A 25173-nucleotide genomic window follows, 5' to 3' on the forward strand; every position below is an offset into this window, starting at 1 on the left:
CTATCTGGATTTGGGTAAAGGAGAACCTGGAGAGGCTTGGGCGAGTAGCTGCGGGGGGGCGGAGCTGTTGGCCGAGGTTGGAGACCTCGGTGAGAGACTTATTTCTGGAGAGAGTAATTTCTGAATAAATAAGCAATAAACCTGGCCTTCTTTAGACTAGTTGAGTATCTGGAGCATCAGCATTTGTGGGTTCGATTACAGGCTCAAAATGGCCAGAAACAAAGCCCTTTCTTCCGAAACTCCTCAGTCTATTCTTGTTTTGAGAAATGAAGGCTATTCCATGTGAGAAATTGCCAAGAAACTGAAGATCTCGTACAGCGCTGTGTACTAACTACTCCCTTCACAGAACAGCGCAAACTGCCTCTATCCAGAATATAAAGAGGAGTGGGAGGTCCCGGTGCACAACTGAGCAAGAGGACAAGTACATTAGAGTGTCTAGTTTGAGAAACGGACGCCTCACAAGTCCTCAACTGGCATCTTCATTAAATAGTACCTGCCAAACACCAGTCTCAAAGTCAACAGTGAACAGGCAACTCCGGGATGCTGGCTTTCTAGGCAAGTTACTAAGAAAAAGCCATATCTTTGTCCAGTGTCTGTTCTTTTGGCCATCTTAATCTTTTCTTTTTATTGGCCAGTCTGAGATATGGCATTTTCTTTGCAACTCTGCCTAGAAGGCCAGCATTCCAGAGTCGCCTCTTCACTGTTGACGTTGAGACTAGTGTTTTGCAGGTACTATTTAATGAAGCTGCCAGTTGAGGACTTGTGAGGTGTCTGTTTCTCAAACTAGACACTCAAACTAGACACTCTCTTGCTCAGTTGTTCACCAGTGCCTCCCACCAGGACCTCCTTCACACATCTAGATGGCGGGGTGGGTGTGGAGCCAGACACAGCAGGGAATTCAAACTGTAGAACACTGTTCCTACATTTGAATATAAAAATGGATTTTATCAAACAAAACTATGCTACGGTTTATCTCTGGGACCCTCAGGATGACAAATCAGAGCAAGATTATTGAATGTAAGTACATTATTTACCTTCAGAGGTGAATGTATCAAACCAGTTGCCGTGATAAAAGTTGTTGTTGTGCACTCTCTACAAACAATAGTATGGTATTGTTTCATTATAATAGCTACTGTAATTTGGACAGTGCAGTTAAGTTAACAATAATTTAAGCTTTCTGCACATATACATGTCTATGTCCTAGGAATTTTTTCATATTACTTACAATGTCATGTTAATCACATTAGTGCATGTTAGCTCAACTGTCCCAGTGGAGGGACACCGATCCTGTAGAGGTTTTTAATTTGGCATTGTTAAGCCACAGATAAAGAGCCAATAACAAGTATTTACCCCATTGCACAATTTCCACAAATTGTTGACATGGAGCCTGGATATTGAGAACCAGTTAATTGGGATTTGTTTTACCAATCTACACAAAATGCTCCACAATCTTTTGGTGTTTGAGCCACTTGATTGCAATGGCGGTAGAGGACCTTAAGTCTGTTATGTCTGTGGAGTGATTATCATCTTCATCCTGTAATTACACTCTTCCCGCTCGCAGGGAAGCACGCATAAACTTCTCTGGAGTAAATCCCACCACGTCTCACAGATTCTCTCCCCCCATCGACGACAGAGAGACATCAGGGAAGCACGCATAAACTTCTCTGGAGTAAATCCCACCACGTCTCACAGATTCTCTCCCCCCATCGACGACAGAGAGACATCAGGGAAGCACGCATAAACTCCTCTGGAGTAAATCCCACCACGTCTCACAGATTCTCTCCCCCCATCGACGACAGAGAGACATCAGGGAAGCACGCATAAACTTCTCTGGAGTAAATCCCACCACGTCTCACAGATTCTCTCCCCCCATCGACGACAGAGAGACATCAGGGAAGCACGCATAAACTCCTCTGGAGTAAATCCCACCACGTCTCACAGATTCTCTCCCCCCATCGACGACAGAGAGACATCAGGGAAGCACGCATAAACTTCTCTGGAGTAAATCCCACCACGTCTCACAGATTCTCTCCCCCCATCGACGACAGAGAGACATCAGGGAAGCACGCATAAACTTCTCTGGAGTAAATCCCACCACGTCTCACAGATTCTCTCCCCCCATCGACGACAGAGAGACATCAGGGAAGCACGCATAAACTTCTCTGGAGTAAATCCCACCACGTCTCACAGATTCTCTCCCCCCATCGACGACAGAGAGACATCAGGGAAGCACGCATAAACTTCTCTGGAGTAAATCCCACCACGTCTCACAGATTCTCTCCCCATCGACGACAGAGAGACATCAGGGAAGCACGCATAAACTTCTCTGGAGTAAATCCCACCACGTCTCACAGATTCTCTCCCCCCATCGACGACAGAGAGACATCAGGGAAGCACGCATAAACTTCTCTGGAGTAAATCCCACCACGTCTCACAGATTCTCTCCCCCCATCGACGACAGAGAGACATCAGGGAAGCACGCATAAACTCCTCTGGAGTAAATCCCACCACGTCTCACAGATTCTCTCCCCCCATCGACGACAGAGAGACATCAGGGAAGCACGCATAAACTTCTCTGGAGTAAATCCCACCACGTCTCACAGATTCTCTCCCCATCGACGACAGAGAGACATCAGGGAAGCACGCATAAACTTCTCTGGAGTAAATCCCACCACGTCTCACAGATTCTCTCCCCCCATCGACGACAGAGAGACATCAGGGAAGCACGCATAAACTTCTCTGGAGTAAATCCCACCACGTCTCACAGATTCTCTCCCCCCATCGACGACAGAGAGACATCAGGGAAGCACGCATAAACTTCTCTGGAGTAAATCCCACCACGTCTCACAGATTCTCTCCCCCCATCGACGACAGAGAGACATCAGGGAAGCACGCATAAGCTTCTCTGGAGTAAATCCCACCACGTCTCACAGATTCTCTCCCCCCATCGACGACAGAGAGACATCAGGGCAGGCATGCAAATTAACCTCCCCATCCACAACAGAGAGACAATTTGTGCAGGCAAGCAAATTACCCTCCCCATCCACGACAGAGTGACATCAGGGCAGGCATGCAAATTATCCTCCCCCATTTCCCACGTCCCCATGAGGACAATGGCTATTTTAAGCTTAGGGGTTAGATTTAGGGTTAGAGTTAGGGTAAGGAGTTGGTGGTTATGGTTACAGGATAAGTTTATGTTAAGGTTTAGGAAAAGTGTGATTTTGAATGGAAATGTATTTTAGGTCCCCACGAGTATAGAAGAACATAACGTGTGTGTGAAGACAGGAGAGCGAGAGAGCATCAAGACTCCCTGTAAATGGGGTGAAAGCAGGCAATACTGCAAGTGCTCTCAAATAACAGGGAATAATACATATTTTGGGATTAGGTGGGTAAACAACTTTCTCTTCTCATCTTGGGTTCTCTTTGAGATATTCTCCCATTATAAGTCATGCATGCGGCATTGGCATAATTGAATGTCCTCGTTAGAGGTTTAGTTTTGCATTGCGGTTATACAATTACAATGTACAAAGCTTTATTCAATAGGCTTATTGTTTGAACTCTGAAAAGTCCATAGTGTTTTGAACATTGCATATCCAACCCAAAGCATCCACATCCATATTATTATGAATTCGCATATGAACTGGTGAAAAACGAATAGAATCGGACGTAAATAAATAACGCTATCCTTCAAGAGTGGCACTGTAGTCGAGGCCGTATAAATGAATAAAGCAATCTCTCTCTACAGGCGAATACACTGTCATGACGGCACATTTCCATTTGAAGCGGAAGATTGGTTACTTTGTGATCCAGACCTATCTACCATGCATTATGACCGTCATCCTCTCCCAAGTGTCCTTCTGGCTGAACAGAGAGTCCGTGCCAGCTAGGACTGTGTTTGGTGAGTATGGGACTCCTTATCCGACAGTGATGTTATCCTAGACCAGGTATTCCAAACTGGGGTACGTGCAACGCCGTCAATGGTACGGCAAATAAAAAAGTTTTGAATATTTTTATTATACATACATACATACATACATACATACTGTGGCAAACCTCTTCAAGGTTAGGAGCGTTTGTCACAAACTAAGTGGTAAACTGTCACCAAATCACCCAAGAATGAGAGTTCTTTCGAACAGGACAGTACCTGTGTGTTTGTTTCTCCGTCCTGGTCCACCCAGGCCGTAGGCGAGGTCAAGGATAGCAGGGTTCGGTACACAAATCGGGTTCTCGGTAGGTCCAGGTCCAAATGCCAACAGGTAAGTCCAAAACAATCCAGCTCATACACGGTAAATCCAGCCAATCTCTATAGTCTCTTTCTCTATTGTTCATAGCTCCTTCCAGCACTCTCTCTTCCTCTTCCTGGTTTTTCTTGACCCTTTATCTGTGAGTCGGCTCCACCTTCTGAGGGTTCCCCTTGCTTCTGGGACTTGTAGTTTTGGCAGTCGGCCATTTTGTGATCTGTAGTTCTGACAGGGGTGGCCATTTTAGTGATCGGGCAGAGCCCGTTTATTAGTTCTGCTCTCACATATCTGCCACTTATCACTCGACCCCCTTCTTTGCCACATATCTCTCCCCCTAGATCCGACCCCCTAGGTCGGGCTACCGCAGCAAAATATGCATGCATGCGGGATAACCCATCCGCGTTTCCCATTTCCTTCCCTGCTCTGTGTTTCAAGTCAAAATGAAACGGTTGGAGACTCAAAAACCACCGCATCACCCGAGCGTTCTTCTCTTTAGCCCTATGCATCCAGGTGAGTGGGGCATGGTCACTGATGAGGGTGAAGTGGCGCCCCAGCAGGTAGTACTTCAGGCTTTCTAGAGCCCACTTTACTGCCAGCGCCTCTTTCTCAACGACTGAGTAGTTGGTTTCCCGTGGTTCCAGCTTCCTGCTTAAAAACAGGATGGGGTGTTCTACCTCTTGGGATAGCACTGCTCCCAAGCCGACCTCTGAGGCATCCGTCTGAACCACAAACTCTTTCTCAAAGTCTGGTAGCACCAGCACTGGGTTACAGCAGAGAGCCTCCTGTAATGTCCTAAATGCTTTGGTGGCCCTTTCATCCCATTTGACCATGTTTGGCCCTCTGGCTCTAGTCATGTCGGTAAGTGGGGCGGCCACTGTGGCATAACTTGGGATGAACTTCCGGTAGTAACCGGTCAGCCCTAGGAAGGCTCGGACCTGCTTCTTATTTACTGGTTTCGGCCATTCTCTAATTGCCTTCACCTTCTTATGTTGGGATTTGATTAACCCTCTTCCCACAGTGTATCCCAGATACTCTGTTTCCTCTAACCCCACATAACACTTGGCAGGGTTTGCCGTGAGCCCTGCCTTTCTAAGGGCATCTAACACTGCCTGTACCCGGGGTAAGTGGGATTCCCAATCTGGGCTGTAGATCCCCACGTCATCTAAATAAGCTGCGGCGTATGCTTTGTGCGGTTTTAGGACTTTGTCCATGAGCCGTTGAAAGGTGGCTGGGGCCCCGTGTAAGCCGAATGGCATGACGGTGTATTGAAACAAACCGTCAGGTGTTGCAAAGGCTGTCTTTTCTTTGGCCCTGGGGGTCAGAGGAATTTGCCAGTACCCTTTTGTCAGATCAAGGGTCGTAATGTACCGAGCATGACCAATTTTATCCAGTAGTTCATCTACTCGGGGCATGGGGTAGGCATCAAACTTCGAGATTTCATTTACCTTCCGAAAGTCGTTACAGAACCGCAAAGACCCATCGGGCTTGGAGACCATCACAATTGGGCTAGACCACTCACTATGTGACTCTTCGACCACTCCAGCTGTCAACATTTTCTCAGTCTCTGCTCTAATCGCGGCCCGTCGAGCCTCGGGTACCCGATATGGCCTCATACTCACTTTTCTCCCTGGTAGGGAAACGATATCATGAGCCGTAACCTCAGTTCGGCCAGGTACCTCTGAAAACACATCTTTGTTTTTCTGGATCAGGGTCTTTACTTCCTGTACTTGCGCTGGGGACAGAGTGGGTGAAATATTTACTTCGGCTGTCTCCTGAATGTGTGTGGGGTATGTGACCATTAGTGTTTCTCTCTCCATGCTTTTAACAGGTTTATGTGATAAATCTGTTCCTGGGGCCGTCGACCTGGCTGTCGGATCCGATAATTGACTTCTCCTATTTTCTCCAGTACTTCATATGGTCCTTTCCATGTGGCTAGTAGTTTACACTCTACCGTGGGGATCAGCACTAACACCTTATCTCCCGGTTGAAATTCCCTCAGGGTAGCCTGCCGGTTATAAGTGTGCCGCTGGTGTTCTTGTGTTTGTCTCATGTGCTCTCTGACGATGGGCATGACTGTCGCTATCCTGTCTTGCATTGCCGTGACGTGCTCTATGACACTAGTATACGGGGTGGATTGGTGCTCCCAGGTTTCTCGGGCGATGTCTAAGATTCCCCGGGGATTCCCCGGGGATGGCAAACATCAGATACGGCAACATGCAATCCCAGTTTTTCCCATCCTTTTCGATTACCTTCCTGAGCATTGACTTCAGGGTTCGGTTGAATCTCTCAACCAGCCCGTCCGTCTGAGGATGGTAAACCGATGTCCTCAACTGTTTCACCTGCCACAGTTTACAAAGGTCCGCCATAAGGCGGGACATAAAGGGGGTCCCGTGGTCGTTAAGGATCTCCTTTGGAACCCCTACCCTGGTGAACAAGAGCACTAATTCCTTTGCGATATTTTTGGAAGTCATCGTCCGAAGGGGAATGGCTTCTGGGTAGCGAGTGGCATAATCTAGAATGACCAGAATGTATTGGTGCCCTCTGGCGGATTTGGGTAGTGGGCCCACTAAATCCATCGCTATCCTCTCAAATGGCGTTTCGATTATGGGGAGTGGCACTAACGGGCTTCTAAAAGCTGGTCGGGGAGCTGTTAACTGGCACTCCGGGCACTCTCCACAATGCCGAGCCACTTCAGCTTGAATTCCTGGCCAGTAAAACCTCCTTACAATCCGGTCTCGGGTTTTATCGATACCAAGGTGTCCACCCAGAATGTGCCCATGAGCTAGATCCAGTACTGTCCTCCGGTACCGAGTGGGAACCAACAACTGTTCCACCACATCAACCCCTATTTTCGAGACTCTGTACACCAAACCCTTTTTCATGATGAAGTGGGGAAAACTATTAGGCATCATCCCACCATTTATGGGAGTACCATCTACGACCTGCACATCTGCTCTGGCTTGCTGCAGGGTTGGATCCTGGTTTTGGGCCGTCTCAAAATTAGTCAAGGACTCTGCCAGGTCTGCTGGTTCTAGATCGTCGTCCTCTGGATTCAGATCGACCCCAGCCCCACTAGTACCGGGCTGTTCCTTATCAGCGAGGTTTGCCACTTCATCCTCCTCCTCCCCTACTAGCACCTGTGATGTTGTCCCCTGGGAGACTTCTTTTCTTGGCTTTGGTTGAAGGCCCCATGCTTCTTCCTGCTTGGTCAGGGTTGTTGGCTTCTCAAATATGCCATTCTTGTGGCCTAACTTCGCAAAGTTAGGAAAGTCTCTACCCAATATTACATCATATGGCATCTTTGGGACCACGCCGACCTCATAATCCAGCAGACCGTCCTCTGTTTGTATGCTCACTAAGGCCGTGGGGTACAGACGGGTATCCCCATGAATGCATGTAACACTGATATTCTGTCTTGTATCCAGTTTATGAGTCGGCACTAGGCCTGCAACGACCAGGGTTAGCATACTGCCGGAATCCAGCAGTGCTTCAACCTCTTTCCCTTCAACCTTCACCCTGCACATATGTTTGTTTCTTGATCTTTCAAGTACAGTGGTTACAACAGGACATGCATACCGTATATCATCTGCATTTTCACCAAGGTTACATTGCATTGGCTCTTCTTTAATAGGGCAGTAGGCTGCAATATGTCCTGGTTGATTAGAATTGTAACAGATAATAGGGGTTCGGGGGGGAGACCCCCTCGACACCCAGTCCCGGTTTCCGTTTTTTCCCTTAGTGTCTCGGCCTGATTCTGATTCTTTCCTCATAGCCCCACGCTGCTCTCTTCCCCCTCTATATGTTGGGACAGCCTTACCCTGTCCGCTGTTTCTCCCATGCCTGGGGAACGGGAATCTTTCCTCCTGTGCCTGCTCAGCTGTTCTTGCCGTACAATACCGTTCAACCAGGCCCACGAGATGGTCGGCGGAAAGTACCTTGTTCTGGCCAACCCATCGTCTCACTTCTTGGGGTAGACCTCGCTGAAACTGGTTGAGTACGATGGTCTCGACAATCTCGGCGGATGACCGGGTCTCTGGTCGCAACCATTTCCGTGCCAGGTGAATCAAGTCGAACATCTGTGTTCGTGGGGGTTGTCCCGGTTGGTAGGACCACTGGTGAAAGCGGTGTGCCCTCACGGTATCGGTCACTCCCAGTCTAGTCAGGATCTCCCCCTTTAGTTTATCGTAATCCTGTGCATCTTTCAACTCCAGGTCGAAATACGCTTTTTGAGCGTCCCCTGCCAGGTATGGTGCCAGAAGCCCTGCCCATTCTTCTTTCGGCCACTTCTCCCTCTCTGCCGTCCTTTCGAAGGTGGTAAGATATGCTTCCACATCATCCTGCGCTGTCATTTTTTGAAGAAAATGATTGGCCCTCCTCTGGGTATTTGCAGCTGGTAATTGAGCCCCAATTTGGTCCGCTAGCCCCTTTAGGCCTTCTCTTAACTCCCGGGTGTTTCTCTCTTGCTCTTCTTTGAGCAGCTGGTTGGTGCGGTGCTGGATCTGTAACGTGTCCTGATACATTCGCATTGCATCCTGATGAACTATTTGTTGAGCTCTAGTTGCCTCTTGTTGGGCGGCCGCCGCTTGTAACAGGGCCTGTATGGCTCCCTCCATACTCATTTTCCTGAAAAACTGTCCTAACCAAACAAAGCCAAAACAAACAAAAAAACCTGACTCCCCTTTGGAGTGCTAACTGAACATTTATTTATTTTTTCCTTCTACCTAACCAGTGGTATGTTAGTCCATGCCCGCATCCTCCACCACGTGTGGCAAACCTCTTCAAGGTTAGGAGCGTTTGTCACAAACTAAGTGGTAAACTGTCACCAAATCACCCAAGAATGCATACAGGGTTCGGTACACGAATCGGGTTCTCGGTAGGTCCAGGTCCAAATGCCAACAGGTAAGTCCAAAACAATCCAGCTCATACACGGTAAATCCAGCCAATCTCTATAGTCTCTTTCTCTATTGTTCATAGCTCCTTCCAGCACTCTCTCTTCCTCTTCCTGGTTTTTCTTGACCCTTTATCTGTGAGTCGGCTCCACCTTCTGAGGGTTCCCCTTGGTCCTGGGACTTGTAGTTTTGGCAGCCGGCCATTTTGTGATCTGTAGTTCTGACAGGGGTGGCCATTTTAGTGATCGGGCAGAGCCCGTTTATTAGTTCTGCTCTCACATATCTGCCACTTATCACTCGACCCCCTTCTTTGCCACAATACATACATACATACAATTGATGTTGAAAGTTTACATACACTAGGTTGGAGTCATTAAAACTCGTTTTTCAACCACTCCAAAAAATTATTTTTAACAAACTATAGTTTTGGCAAGTCAGTTAGGACATCTACTTTGTGCATGACAAGTAATTTTTCCAACAATTGTTTACAGACAGATTATTTCACTTATAATTCACTGTATCACAATTCCAGTGGGTGAGAAGTTTACATACACTAAATTGACTGTGCCTTTAAGCAGCTTGGAAAATTCACGAAAATTATGTCATGGCTTTAGAAGCTTCTGATAGGCTAATTGACATAATTTGAGTCAATTAGAGGTGTACCTGTGGATGGGTTTCAAGGCCTACCTCCAAGTGCCTCTTGGCTTGACATCATGGGAAAATCCAAAGAAATCAGCCAAGACCTCAGAAAATAAATTGTAGACCTCCGCAAGTCTGGTTCATCCTTGGGAGCAATTTCCAAACGCCTGAAGGTACCACGTTGATCTGTACAAACAATAGTACACAAGTATGAACACCATGGGACCACGCAGCCGTCACACCGCTCAGGAAGGAGACAAGTTGTCTCCTAGAGATTAATGTATTTTGTTGCGAAAAGTGCAAATCAGTCCCAGAACAACAGAAAAATCAAATGAAACCATCTAGTGTTCAGTGAAATAACAACAACATGTCAAATACCGGCAGCCTCGTCAAATAATTAAGATCCAATCACATTGACATAGTGGAGTGGTAACGTGCATGCAAGCAGTTGCTTCCGACACCACTTGGGTACACTGCAGCATCCACCAAGAGGCTCTTGCTGCCAAGGGAATGCCTGACAGCTTGAAAGACGTATTGGACACTACAGTAAAAATGCAAGGTCCCTGAACCCTCGTGTATTTTCTGCACTATGCAATGATATGGGCAGCGACCATGTATCGCTTTTACAACATACAGAAGTCCACTGGTTATCAAGGGGCAAAGTATTGACAAGGTTTTTTAAATTGAGAGACAAGCTTAAAGATTTCTTTACTGACCATAACTTTCACTTGTCTGACCGCTTGCATGATGATGAGTTTCTCACATGACTGGCCTATCTGGGTGATGTTTTTTCTCCCCTGAATGATCTGAAACTAGGATTACAGGCATTCTCCGCAACTATATTCAATGTGCGGGACAAAATTGAAGACATGATTAATTAAGAAGTTGGCGCTCTTCTCTGTCTGCATTTAATAAGGACAACACACAGGTCTTTCCATCATTGTATGATTTTTTGTGTGCAAATGAACTCAAGCTTACGGACAATGTCAAATGTGATATAGCGAAGGACCTGAGTGAGTTGGGTGCGCAATTACACAGGTACTTTCCTGAAACGGGTGACACATTGGATTCCTTATCCCTTTCATGCCCTGCCTCCAGTCCACTTACCGATATCTGAACAAGAGAGCCTCATCGAAATTGCAACAAGTGGTTCTGTGGAAATTGAATTTAATCAGAAGCCACTGCCAGATTTCTGGATTGGGCTGCACTCAGAGTATCCTGCCTTGGCAATTTGCGCTGTTAAGACACTGATGCCCTTTGCAACCACGTACCTATGTGAGAGTGGATTCTGGGCCCTCACTAGCATGAAAACTAAATACAGGCACAGACTTTGTGTGGGAAAATGATTTAAGACTGAGACTCTCTCCAATACAACCCAACATTGCAGAGTTATGTGCATCCTTTCAAGCACACCCTTTTCATTAACCTGTGGTGAGTTATTCATAATTTGATGAACAAATAAGGTTTTATAAGTAAAATCGTTAAATAAAGAGCAAAATTATAGATTATTATTATTTGTCCTACAAGAGCTCTTTGTCACTTCCCACGAGCCGGGTTGTGACAACAACTCACACTCATTCTTATGTTTAATAAATGTATCATATAGTGTGTGTGTGTGGCAGGTTTACAATGATGGAAAACAACAACATTTGAGAGTGCGCTGACACTGGTGCTAGAGGAGGTACGCAGCTGGAGGGTGAATGTTTGAAGGGGTACGGGACTATAAAAAGTTTGGGAACCACTGTCTTAGACTAACCCCTCTGCGTGTCTACTTGCGGTTCAGAGTTTCTCTGTGGTGCCAGGAGCCTTGGGAATGTGCTCTGCAGCTCCAATAGCTGTTTGTATTTCTGTGCAATGAATGAGCAACACTTTAAATGTGATCCTGTGCGACATCCTGAAAAGGCAAGTGAATTTTCATTCTGCCATAGCAAGGTATTTTAATGGAGTGCTAGTGGCCAAGAGGAAGGCTAGCTTAATGGTGTGACCAGTGTCAACAGGACTTGGACTGTTTACAAAAGGCAGGGGGTTGATTGTAGTCCATGAGGGAATATAGACTACAAAATATGCTTTATACACATGGGGAGACATTGATAAATTGATTTTATTTGATATACTAAATAAACAAAAGTAAAAAAAAGTAACAATAACGAGGCTATATACAGGGAATACCGGTACTGAGTAAATGTGTGGGGGTACAGGTTAGTCCAGGTAATATGTACATGTAGTCAGGGGTAAAGTGACTATGCGGAGATGATAAACAGTAAGTAACAGCAGTGTAAAAACAAGGGGGTGGGGTGTCAATGCAAATAGTCCGGGTGGCCATTTGATTAATTGTTCAGCAGTCTTATGGATTGGGGGTAGAAGCTGTTAAGGAGCCTTATGGACCTAGACGTGGCGCTCCGTTACCGCTTACCGTGCGGTAACAGAGAGACCAGTCTACGACTTGGGTGACTGGAGTCTTTGACAATTTTTTGGGCCTTCCTCAGACACAGCCTAGTATAGAGGTCCTGGATGGCAGAAAGCTTGGCCCCAGTGATGTACTGGGCCGTACGCACTAACCTTTGTAGCGCCTTACCCTTACGGTCAGTTGCCGAGCAATTGCCATACCAGGCGACGATACAACCAGTCAAGATGCTCTCGATGGTGCAGCTGTTGAGGATCTGGGGACCCATGCCAACTCTTTTCATTCTACTGAGGGGGAATAGGCATTGTCGTGCCCTCTTCACGACTGTCTTGGTGTTTGGACCATGATAGTTTGTTGAGGATGTGGACACCGAGGGACTTTAAGCTTTCAACCCGCTCCACTAAAGCCCAGTCGATGTGAATGGAGGCGTGTTCGGTCCTCCTTTTCCTGTAATCCACGATCAGCTCCTTTGTCTTGCTCACGTTGACGGAGAGGTTGTTGTCCTGACACCAAACTGCCAGGTCTCTAACCTCCTTCCTATAGGCTGTCTCATCGTTGTCGGTGAGCAGGCCTACCACCGTTGTGTCATCAACAAACTTAATGATGGTGTTGGAGTAGTGCTTGGCCACGCAGTCGTGGGTGAACAGGGAGTACAGGAGGGGACTAAGCATGTCACCACTGAGGGGCCAGTGTGGCAGATGTGTTGTTGCATGCCCTTACCACCTGGGGACTGCCCATCAGGACGTCCAGAATCCAGTTGCGGAGGGAGGTGTTAGTCCCGGGGTCTTTAGCTTAGTGAGGAGCTTTGTGGGCACTATCTGTTGGGGCGGTATGCAAATTGGATTGGGTCTTTGGTTTCCGGGACAATGGTGTTGATGTCATATCACTGCAGAGGTGAGTATCATTCACATGATAAACACAGTATATCACATAAAGGAGAAGTACATCACAAAATAATATGCACCGAAAAACAGAATGCTGATGTGTTCATGGTAGAAATGGCCCATAGCTGTGTAAGCTTTAATCAGGCCATTTCTAGATATGATTGGATATGCTCTGAAAAGGAGGAGTTAGTTGGTTTATTATTCTTTAATTCTCCTCATTATTTCAGTGCCACAGAGAAGTGGGCAGCAAATGAACATTTAAGAAAAAACTTGGTTAAAGAAATTCAAAGAACTTATTCTGGACCTTAGTTCTAAAAATACTCTGAGTAAATACAGTCTCATCTCTTATCTGCAGATACTTTTTCCCCCTCCCACTCATTAGAATAAAAGGAAATTTGAGCTAAGCTGAACTTCAGTGGGGACTCGCAATGTCTTCATACAGCCCTCAAATCAAAACATCAGGCACAAATGTGTCATGAGAACATTTTAGATAAGTATGGTTATTTATTTTGATATATTTTGTGTCATCGATTAATGTAGCCTAGTGGTTAGGGTAGCCTTATGGTTAGAGCGTTGGACTAGTAACCAGAAGGTTCCAAGGTCAAATCCCCAAGCTGACAAGGTACAAATCTGTTGTTCTGCCCCTGAACAGGCAGTTATAACCCACTGTTCCTAGGCCGTCATTGAAAATAAGAATTTGTTCTTAAGTGACTTGCCTAGTTAAATAAAGGTACATTTAAAAGAAATGTCACCATTGACATACAAGGTGCACTGTTCAGGTAGCAGACATCAAATCAAACTTTATTTGCCACACTCCACAATTAGGAGTGTTAACGTTTAAATATTTAAACTTATAAACAAAATTGGGATCCTTAACGTTAAGAAAAAATCTCTAGCTGAAAAACAGAAGGAAGAGCCTAAAGAGCCTGGCCGCTCTTTGGGCTCCCGTACACACAGACAGAACCGGCATGTGACACACATCATAAAATAATGCACCGTTTACACAACCTATTGTAGCCAACACCACTATCGCCAATGGTGACAACAACCGTGTCACTTCAAAGGTGACAGGCTCATGGCACTGAAAGGACAGTGACCCTAATACCTGTGCGTTCCATGGTGCTGAAAGGACAGTGACCCTAATACCTGTGCGTTCCATGGTGCTGAAAGGACAGCGACCCTAATACCTGTGCGTTCCATGGTGCTGAAAGGACAGCGACCCTAATACCTGTGCGTTCCATGGTGCTGAAAGGACAGCGACCCTAATACCTGTGCGTTCCATGGTGCTGAAAGAGAACCCCTTTTTAATGAAACACATAGACAGCAGTCACACACAGAATCAAATAATGTTAAAGAATAAGCAGCCCATTCACTGGAGTAGGCCCCATAAAATCATAACAATACAAAAGCACAACCATTTAATTTCCAAAATGAAATTAACAAACCAGCTATTAATTCCCATTGCAAATATATTTTATCACGTTCATCACACTAACCGATGATCTAAAGTTTAAATGCAATAATGTTTCAGTCATTATTTTCAAAGCGGTATCTCACAGCAAGCGAGCTGCAACAAAAAACAGTGCCACTTACCAGATGATTGACATTTGTAAATTAAGTTTGAAAGTTAATCTATAACAAATGAGCAACATCCACCTTGAAGTCCACCTTGAACAGCTGCTACAGATGTTGTCACCTTTGTAACACTACTACAACACAAGCTAGCTAACGCTACTAGCGACACTGATTCTTTTATAATGCTCCCCTTTCTTCTTCAATGTTTTATGGCAGACTATTAGTGTATTGCCGCCACCCACTGTTATTCTGTATTATGAATTCATTACCTCTTGCACTCTCAATAGTGAGGCCTAGACACGTCACTTTAAAAAATAAATGGTCCCACCCATTGCAAGTCAAAATGTAACTGGTTAATTTAGGGCTGTTGTGGTGACTGTATTACCGCCACACTGGCAGTCACAAGTCATGACTGTTTAGTCACGGTAATTAGACTTCTCCAAGCTCTGATGCTGCTGATGGTCATCAGTAGCCTACCAAACTTGCTAACTGCCTGGTACTCAGCACTCTATTTTCCCTCTAATCACTATGACATCAGTGAAAATGTGTTTGAAAATTTAATCAAACACTTCATGAGAGCCCATGTGCTCATGTTGCGCAACATTTCTATATGCTGTGCAATTGCTAGAGAAAACAGAGTGATGGCCTCTACTAAAAAGAGGAGGATCCATCAGTTTTCAATAGGCTAGGCCTACTATATTTATTTCTGAACTTTACTAATATTAAGCGCATTGTTTATCTTTACAACAGGAGTAATAGCCTACCTGGCTGGCATGAAAATGAACCACGGGAAAAGTGTCCTCAATTAGCTATTTAAGTGCATAGATTAGATGTATTTTTCCCCGCTGCCCCTGTTTTGCGACAGGAGCATGATAATGGTCCAATCTCAATCAAAACAAATTTTACACATATTATTTAGTGTATGTAAAGATGAGATTAAATCAAGAATAGTCTGATGGGTGACAATATTAGCCTATCACTTTGCGACTTTTTCTAATCATAGTCGCACACCTCATGTAGCCTAGCCCATAGGCCTTTAGGTTTTGATAAGGTTTGTATCACAACTTAAGTGGCAAAATAACATCTTAAAATTAATCACATGAATCTGATTTACAAGGGATGTGAAGCTTAACTGACATACACTACCGGACAAAGGTTTTAGAACACCTACTCATTCAAGGGTTTTTGAGTTTGAGTTTATTTTTTATTTTTACAGGGACAGTGCACATTAATCAACGTTTCAGTAAAAGTGCCGGATTTAGCCAGCCGGCTAATTTTCAACCGCAGTCCCTGGGCAGGTTATTAAAAACAATTACAATATAGACAATAGCAACATAGAACAAGCAAGACATAGCAACATAGGACAAGCAAGACATAGCATACAGACAGAGCAACATAGGACAAGCAAGACGTAGCATACAGACAGAGCAACATAGAACAAAAAGCAGTCTATTCTTTATTTGTACTATTTTCTACATTGTAGAATAATAGTGAAGACATCAAAACTATGAACTAACACATGTGGAATCATGTACAGTAGTAACCAAAAAGTGTTAAACAAATCAAAATACATTTGAGATTCGTCAAATAGCCACCCTTTGCCTTGATGACAGCTTCGCACACTCTTGGCATTCTCTCAACCAGCTTCATGAGGTAGTCACCTGGAATGCATGTCAATCAACAGGTGTGCCTTCTTAAAAGTCAAGTTGTGGAATTTCTTTCCTTCTTAATGCATTTGAGCCAATCAGTTGTGTTGTGACAAGGTAGGTGGGGTATACAGAAGATAGCCCTATTTGTTAAAAGACCCAAGTCCATATTATGGCAAGAACAGCTCAAATAAACAAATGACCATGCATCATTACTTTAAAACATGAAGGTCAGTCAAAACTGAAAAATTTCAAGAACTTTTAAAGTTTCTCCAAGTGCAGTTGCAAAAACCATCAAGCGCTATGATGAAATTGGCTCTCATGAGGACCGCCACAGGAATGGAAGACCCAGAGTTACCTCTGATGCAGAGGTTAAGTTTAGAGTTACCATCCTCCAGAAATTGCAGCCCAAATAAATGCTTCCCAGAGTTCAAGTAGCAGACATCTCAACATCAATTGTTCAGAGGAAACAGCGTAAATCAGGCCTTCATAGTCTAATTGCTGCAAAGAAACCACTACTAAAGGACACCAACAGGAAAAAGAGACTTGCTTGAGCCAAGAAACACGAGCAATGGGCATTAGACCGGTGGAAATTTTGGTCTTGATGTCCAAATGTGCGATTTTTGGTTCCAGCCGCCATGTCGTTGTGAGACGCAATGTGGGTGAAAGGATGATCTCTGCGTGTGTATTTCCCACCATAAAGCAAGGAGGAGGAGGTGTTATGGAGTGGGGGTGCTTTGCTGGTGACATTTAGAAATCAAGGCACACTTAACCAGCATGTATACCACAACATTCTGCCGTGATCTGGATTGTGCTTAGTGGGACTATCACTTGTTTTTCAACAGGACAATGGCCCAACACACCTCCATGCTGTGCAAGGGCTATTTTACCAAGAAGGAGAGTGATGGAGTGCTGCATCAGATGACCTGGCCTCCACAATCCCCCAACCTCAACCAAATTGAGATGTTTGAGATGAGTTGGACTGCAGAATGAAGGAAAAGCAATCAAGTGCTCAGCATGTATGGGAACTCCTTCAAGACTATTGGAAAAGCATTCCATGTGAAGCTGGTTGAGAGAATATCAAGGGTGTGCAAAACTGTCATCAAGGCAAAGGGTGGCTATTTGAAGAATCTCAAATATAAAATATATTTTGATTTGTTTAACACTTTTTTGGTTACTACATGATTCCACAGTTTTGATGTCTTCTATTATTCTACAATGAAGAAAATAGTAAATATAAAGGAAAACCCTTGAATGAGTAGGTAGTGTATGTATATGTGACCTATAAAATTTGATTTGATTTGAAATTACATGGATTTATTAGACTTTTTAACGTGTGGAAGCCAGGAGATGCTAAATGTGTTCATTAACGAATGGTCAATTACGTGAGACCGCCAGTTATTTGCTTGACAATCGCCAGCTGATTAAATTTTGTGACCGCCACAGCCCTATGTTCATTCCACTATTACTCCAAAATTGTAATACAATGGTAAAGCTGTCCAGCTTCTAAAGGCCGAGCCAATGGCTGACTGAGCAGGTTCAATGTTTCTATCCAGATACCACTAAAGAATATTCTGATTGGATATTTTTTCTATTCAGTATTAACACAAACTGAAGAGATTAAATCAGAAAATTATTACAATATTGTAAAATATAAATTTGAATGTTTTTTTTATGTATATTTTATTTATCTATTTCTATAAATCCTTAGGCCTTCAAAGCCCCGATGGTTCCCCACTGATCAAACCAAGATGAGCTATTTAATGTTAGCTAGGCTAACTTAGTCTACATAACTTTAACTGTCCACTTTCTCCCCTTCCAAATCCCACAGTAAATAACAACAACACCATTCAGATTATTAAATTGCAGCCTACCTGTTGGCTCTTGGTGTTGTAGCCTGTCTTTTTAATCCCATCTTCCATTGATTAGATGGGAAATAAATCAAATAAAAAATGTGCCTATATATCTCGTTATGAATTCAAGTTGTGCCCCAGGCTTTTCCTGTAACATCCTAAATGCCATCTTGCTTTGATGTTACAGTAAAGCATTTGTTGGTACATGTTAAGTTATGCATTCTCCTAAATGACATAAAACAGTAACATTTCACTTTAAGTTTGCACTATACCGTGTCATTACTATACACCTAAACTACTTTGCTAACCCAAATGTAATAATTTGGCTGTACATAGTATCTGTTGATAAGGTACTTAAATAATTGAATGATAATCAAAGGGAACTGACCAAGCTGAAACTGTTTTGCTGTTCCCCTAGGTGTAACCACTGTCCTGACAATGACCACCCTGAGTATAAGTGCTCGTAACTCCCTCCCCAAGGTGGCCTACGCCACGGCCATGGACTGGTTCATCGCTGTCTGCTACGCCTTTGTCTTCTCTGCCCTCATCGAGTTTGCCACCGTCAACTACTTCACAAAGCGCAGCTGGGCCTGGGATGGGAAGAGCATTGTGAATGACAAGGTAATGGAAGCATAACCCCCCCCCTCCCCGATGGCCTAAAAAGGCAGCATTTTCAGAGATAGTATATGGTGATCTGTTTGTTTTGAAGGTGGCCAACCCATATCCATATGATTTTCAACCCAGGGTCCTTTGCATGTGTTGTGTTTGCATCAGCATTCAGGTAATTTCCTGTTCGACAGCCACAGGCAGTGCTGTACCTGGAAGACCATCTGCATACGTATGAATGTATACATACAGTGACTTCAGAATGTATTCACATCCCATGACTTTTTCCAAGTCGTTGTTACACTGGCCTACACACAGTATCCCATAATGTCAAAGTGGAATTATATTTGTATAATACATTTAAAAAATAGTCAATAAGTATTCAACCCCTTTGTTATGGCAAGCCTAAATAAGTTCAAGAGTGAAAGTAAAACATTTGCATAACAAGTCTCATAAGTTGCATGGACTCTGTGTACAATAATAGTGTTTAACATGATTTTTGAATGGCTACCTCATCTCTGTACCCTACACCATCATCTGTCAGGTCCCTCAGTCAAATAGTGAACCTATTGGTGGATTGGTAAAAAGTAATAATATCCCTTTGAGCATGGTGAAGTTGTTAATTATACTTTGGGTGGTGTTTCAATACACCCAGTCACTACAAAGATACAGGTGTCCTTCCTAACTCAGTTGCCAGAGTGGATGGAAACCTCTCAGGGATTTCACCATGAGGTCAGTGGTGACTAAGACAGTTACAGAGTTTAATGGCTGTGATAGGAGAAAACTGAGTATGGATCAATAACACTGTAGTTACTCTACAAAACTTAGTTAATTGACAGAGTGAAAAGGAAGCCTGTACAGAATAAAAAAATATTCCAAAACATGCATCCTGTTTTCAACAAGGCACTGAGGTAATACTGGGAAAAATAAATTGGCATAGCAATTAACTTTTTGTCCTTAATACAAAGTGTTATATTAGGGTAAAATCCAATACAACACACGACTGACTAAGTACCACTCTCCATATTTTCAAGCACAGTGGTGGCTGCATCATTAGTTAAGAGTATGCTTCTAATCGTTAAGCACTGAGGAGTTTTTTCAGGATAAAAAAATAAACTGAATTGAGCTAAGCACAGTCAACGTCCGAGGGGAAAACCTTGTTCAGTCTGCTTTCCACCAGACACTGGGTGATTAATTCACCTTTCTGCAGGACAATAACCTAAAACAAGGCCAAATCTACACTGGAGTTGCTTACCAAGAAGACAGTGAAGGTTCCTGAGTGGTCGAGTTACAGTTTTGACTTAAATCTAATTGAAAATCTATGGCAAAACCTGTAAATGGTTGTCTACCGATGATCAACAACCAATTTGACAGAGCTTGAAACATTTTGAAAAGAATAATGGGCAGATGTTGCCAAATCCAGGTGTGGAGAGCCCTTACAGACTTAACCAGAAAGACTGACAGTTGTAATTGCTGCCAAAGGTTCTTCTACAAAGTATCGAATCAGTCGTGTGAATACTTGCAGTAACAGTCAAATGTTTGGACACACCTCATTCAAGGGTTTTTCTTTATTTGTACTATTTTCTACATTGTAAAATAATAGTGAAGACATCGAAACTATGAAATAACACATATGGAATCATGTAGAAACCAGAAAAGTGTTAAACAAATCAAAACATATTTTACATTTGAGATTCTTCAAAGTAGCCACCATTTGCATTGATGACAGCTTTGCATACTCTTGGCATTCTCTCAATCAGCTTCTTGAGGTAGTCACCTGGAATGCATTTAAATTAACAGGTGTGTCTTGTTAAAAATACATTTGTGGAATTTCTTCCCTTCTTAATGCATTTGAGCCAATCAGTTGTGTTGTGACAAGGTAGGGGTGGTGTACAGAAGATAACCCTATTTGGTAAAAGACCAAGTCCATATTATGGCAAGAACAGCTCAAATAAGCAAAGAGAAATGACAGTCCATCATTAATTTAAGACATTAAGGTCAGTCAACCTGGAACATTTCAAGAACTTTGAACGTTTCTTGAAGTGCAGTCGCAAAAACCAGCAAGCGCTATGATGAAACTGGCTGTCATGAGGACCGCCACAGGAAAGGAAGACCCAGAGTTACCTCTCCTGCAGAGGATAAGTTCATTAGAGTTACCAGGCTCAGAAACTGCAGCCCAAATAAATGCTTCACAGAGTTCAAGTAACAGACACATCTCAACATCAGCTCCTCAGAGGAGACTGTGTGAATCAGGCCTTCATGGTCGAATTGCTGCAAAGAAACCACTACTTTAACTATACATTCATGTACATACTACCTCAATTGGCCCGACTAACCAGTGCTCCCGCACATTGGCTAACCGGGCTATCTGCATTGTGTCCCACCACCCGCCAGCCCCTCTTTTTACACTACTGCTACTCTCTGTTCATCATATATGCATAGTCACTTTAACCATACCTACATGTACATACTACCTCAATAAGCCTGAATAACAGGTGTCTGTTTATAGCCTTGCTACTCTTATTTTCAAATGTCTTTTTACTGTTGTTTTATTTCTTTACTTACCTACACACACACACTTTTTTTTCGCACTATTGGTTAGAGCCTGTAAGTAAGCATTTCACTGTAAGGTCTACACCTGTTGTATTCGGCGCACGTGACAAATAAACTTTGATTTGATAAAGGACACCAATAAGAAGAGACTTGCTTGGGCCAAGAAACACAAGCAATGGACATTAGACTGGTGGAAATCTGTCCTTTGGATCTGATGAGTCCAAATTTTAGATGTTTTATTCCAACCTCCGTGTCTTTGTGAGACGCGGAGTAGGTGAACGGATGATCTCCGCATGTGTGGTTCCCACCATGGAGAAGGAGGTGTGATGGTGTGGGGTTGCCTTGCAGATGACACTGTCTGTGATTTATTTAGAATTCAAGGCACACTTAACCAGCATGGCTCTGATGCAGCACTCCATCACTCTCATTGGTTGAGTTAAGGACCGCAGAGTTAAGGTAAAGCAGCCAACAAGTGCCCAGCATGTGTGGGAACTCTTTCAAGACTGTTGGAAAAGCATTCCATCTGAAGCTGGTTGAGAGAATGCCAAGAGTGTGCAAAGTTGTCATCAAGGCAAAGGGTGGCTACTTTGAGTAATCTAAAATCTAAAATATATTTTGATTTGTTTAACACTTTTTTGGTTACTACATGATTCCATATGTGTTATTTCATAGTTTTGATGTCTTCAATTTTATTCTACAATGTACAAAATAGTAAAAATAAAGAAAACCCTTGAATGAGTAGGTGTCCAAATGTTTGACTGGTACTGAATATATCTTTTCACTTTGTCATTAAGGGACATTGTGTGGTAAAAAAAATCAGGTGGTAACACAACAAAATGTGTAATAAGTCAAGGTCTATGAATACTTTCTGAAACCAAGCAGGTGCCAGATCAGACAAATGAATGTGGCGATACAAACACAAAAGGTCACAGCATATTTTACTTAAATGTTCAGAGAGGGAGAGTAAATTGGTACCCCATGAAGCATAGCCAGGATAAATGGGTAAATGTTCAGGGAGGAAGACCACATGAAGCGTAGCCAGGATAAATGGGTAAATGTTCAGGGAGGAAGACCCCATGAATCATATCCAGGATAAATTGGTTAATGTTCAGGGAGGAAGACCACATGAAGCGTAGCCAGGATAAATGGGTAGATGTTCAGGGAGGAAGACCCCATGAATCATATCCAGGATAAATGAGTAAATGTTCAGGGAGGAAGACCCCATGAAGCATAGCCAGGATAAATGAGTAAATGTTCAGGGAGGCAGACCCCATGAAGCATAGCCAGGATAAATGGGTAAATGTTCAGGGAGGAAGACCCCATGAAGCATAGCCAGGATAAATGGGTAATGTTCAGGGAGGAAGACGCCATGAAGCATAGCCAGGATAAATGGGTAAATGTTCAGGGAGGAAGACCCCATGAAGCATAGCCAGGATAAATGGGTAAATGTTCAGGGAGGAAGACCCCATGAAGCATAGCCAGGATAAATGGGTAAATGTTCAGGGAGGAAGACCCCATGAATCATATCCAGGATAAATGGGTAAATGTTCAGGGAGGAAGACCCCATGAAGCATAGCCAGGATAAATGGGTAAATGTTCAGGGAGGAAGACCCCATGAATCATATCCAGGATAAATGGGTAAATGTTCAGGGAGGAAGACCCCATGAATCATATCCAGGATAAATGAGTAAATGTTCAGGGAGGAAGACCCCATGAATCATATCCAGGATAAATGGGTAAATGTTCAGGGAGGAAGACCCCATGAATCATATCCAGGATAAATGGGTAAATGTTCAGGGAGGAAGACCCCATGAATCATATCCAGGATAAATGGGTAAATGTTCAGGGAGGAAGACCCCATGAATCATATCCAGGATAAATGAGTAAATGTTCAGGGAGGAAGACCCCATGAAGCATAGCCAGGATAAATGGGTAAATGTTCAGGGAGGGAGACCACATGAAGCGTAGCCAGGATAAATGGGTAAATGTTCAGGGAGGAAGACCCCATGAAGCATAGCCAGGATAAATGGGTAGATGTTCAGGGAGGAAGACCCCATGAAGCATAGCCAGGATAAATGGGTAGATGTTCAGGGAGGAAGACCCCATGAAGCGTAGCCAGGATAAATGGGTAAATGTTCAGGGAGGAAGACCCCATGAAGCGTAGCCAGGATAAATGGGTAAATGTTCAGGGAGGAAGACCCCATGAATGATAACCAGGATAAATGGGTAAATGTTCAGGGAGGAAGACCCCATGAAGCATAGCCAGGATAAATGGGTTGAGATGAAAAAAAATAACAAAAGGACAAGAGGGAAACTGTGAAAGAGCCATAGAGTGATAAGAGCTCTTTCTGTGTGGGAAGATACATTTGAAGTGAATCAGACTTTGATGGGGAAAAGACACTTTGCACCTTGTTAATCAGTTCGTGACAACAACAACAAAAAACATAAAAGCTGATGTGGAAAGGTTGGTGCTTAGTTTCAACCCATCCTTCAGAATGTATTTGTTCATTTTCAAAAAAGCATATACAGTAGGGCAAAAAAGTATTTAGTCAGCCACCAATTGTGCAAGTTCTCCCACTTGAAAAGATGAGAGAGGCCTGTAATTTTCATCATAGGTACACTTCAACCATGACAGACAAAATGAGAAAGAAATATCCAGAAAATCACATTGTAGGATTTTTAATGAATTTATTTGCAAATTTGGGTGGAAAATAAGTATTTGGTCAATAACAAAAGTTTATCTAAATACTTTGTTAAATACCCTTTGTTGGCAATGACAGAGGTCAAACGTTTTCTGTAAGTCTTCACAAGGTTTTCACACACTGTTGCTGGTATTTTGGCCCATTCCTCCATGATGATCTCCTCTAGAGCAGTGATGTTTTGGGGCTGTTGCTGGGCAACACGGACTTTCAACTCCCTCCAAAGATTTTCTATGGGGTTGAGATGGACCTTGACATGTTTCTTACGAAGCCACTCCTTCGTTGCCAGGGCGGTGTGTTTGGGATCATTGTCATGCTGAAAGACCCAGCCACGTTTCATCTTCACTGCCCTTGCTGATGGAAGGAGGTTTTCACTCAAAATCTCACGATACATGGCCCCATTCATTCTTTCCTTTACACCGATAAGTCGTCCTGGTCCCTTTGCAGAAAAACCGCCCCCAAAGCATGATGTTTCCACCCCCATGCTTCACAGTAGGTATGGTGTTCTTTGGATGCAACTCAGCATTCTTTGTCCTCCAAACACGACGAGTTGAGTTTTTACCAAAAAAGTTATATTTTGGTTTCATCTGACCATATGACATTCTCCCAATCTTCTTCTGGATCATCCAAATGCTCTTTAGCAAACTTCAGACGGGCCTGGACATGTACTGGCTTAAGCAGGGGGACACGTCTGGCACTGCAGGATTTGAGTCCCTGGCGGCGTAGTGTTTTACTGATGGTAGGCTTTGTTACTTTGGTCCCAGCTCTCTGCAGGTCATTTACTAGGTCCCCCCATGTGGTTCTGGGATTTTTGCCTCACCGTTCTTGTGATCATTTTGACCCCACAGGGTGAGATCTTGCGTGGAGCGAGGGAGATTATCAGTGGTCTTGTATGTCTTCCATTTCCTAATAATTGCTCCCACAGTTGATTTCTTCAAACCAAGCTGCTTACCTATTGCAGATTCAGTCTTCCCAGCCTGGTGCAGGTCTACAATTTTGTTTCTGGTGTCCTTTGACAGCTCTTTGGTCTTGGCCATAGTGGAGTTTGGAGTGTGACTGTTTGAGGTTGTGAACAGGTGTCTTTTATACTGATAACAAGTTCAAACAGGTGCCATTAATACAGGTAACGAGTGGAGGACAGAGGAGCCTCTTACAGAAGAAGTCACAGGTCTGTGAGAGCCAGA

The 25173-nt window shown here is 43.8% G+C and overlaps 1 protein-coding gene across 1 annotated transcript in view; it reads left to right on the forward strand.

Annotated features, from left to right (window-relative positions):
* LOC115130784 (gamma-aminobutyric acid receptor subunit alpha-2-like) overlaps positions 1-25173 on the forward strand; it is a 52601-nt gene that overhangs the window by 12204 nt on the left and 15224 nt on the right. The window contains exons 3-4 of the mRNA XM_029662230.2: positions 3746-3898; positions 18550-18752. Coding sequence (XP_029518090.2) covers positions 3746-3898; positions 18550-18752 — 356 coding nt within the window. The remainder of the gene's footprint in view (positions 1-3745; positions 3899-18549; positions 18753-25173) is intronic.

The sequence above is a fragment of the Oncorhynchus nerka genome, linkage group LG6, assembly GCF_034236695.1.
Source record: "Oncorhynchus nerka isolate Pitt River linkage group LG6, Oner_Uvic_2.0, whole genome shotgun sequence".
Lineage (NCBI taxonomy): Eukaryota > Metazoa > Chordata > Actinopteri > Salmoniformes > Salmonidae > Oncorhynchus > Oncorhynchus nerka.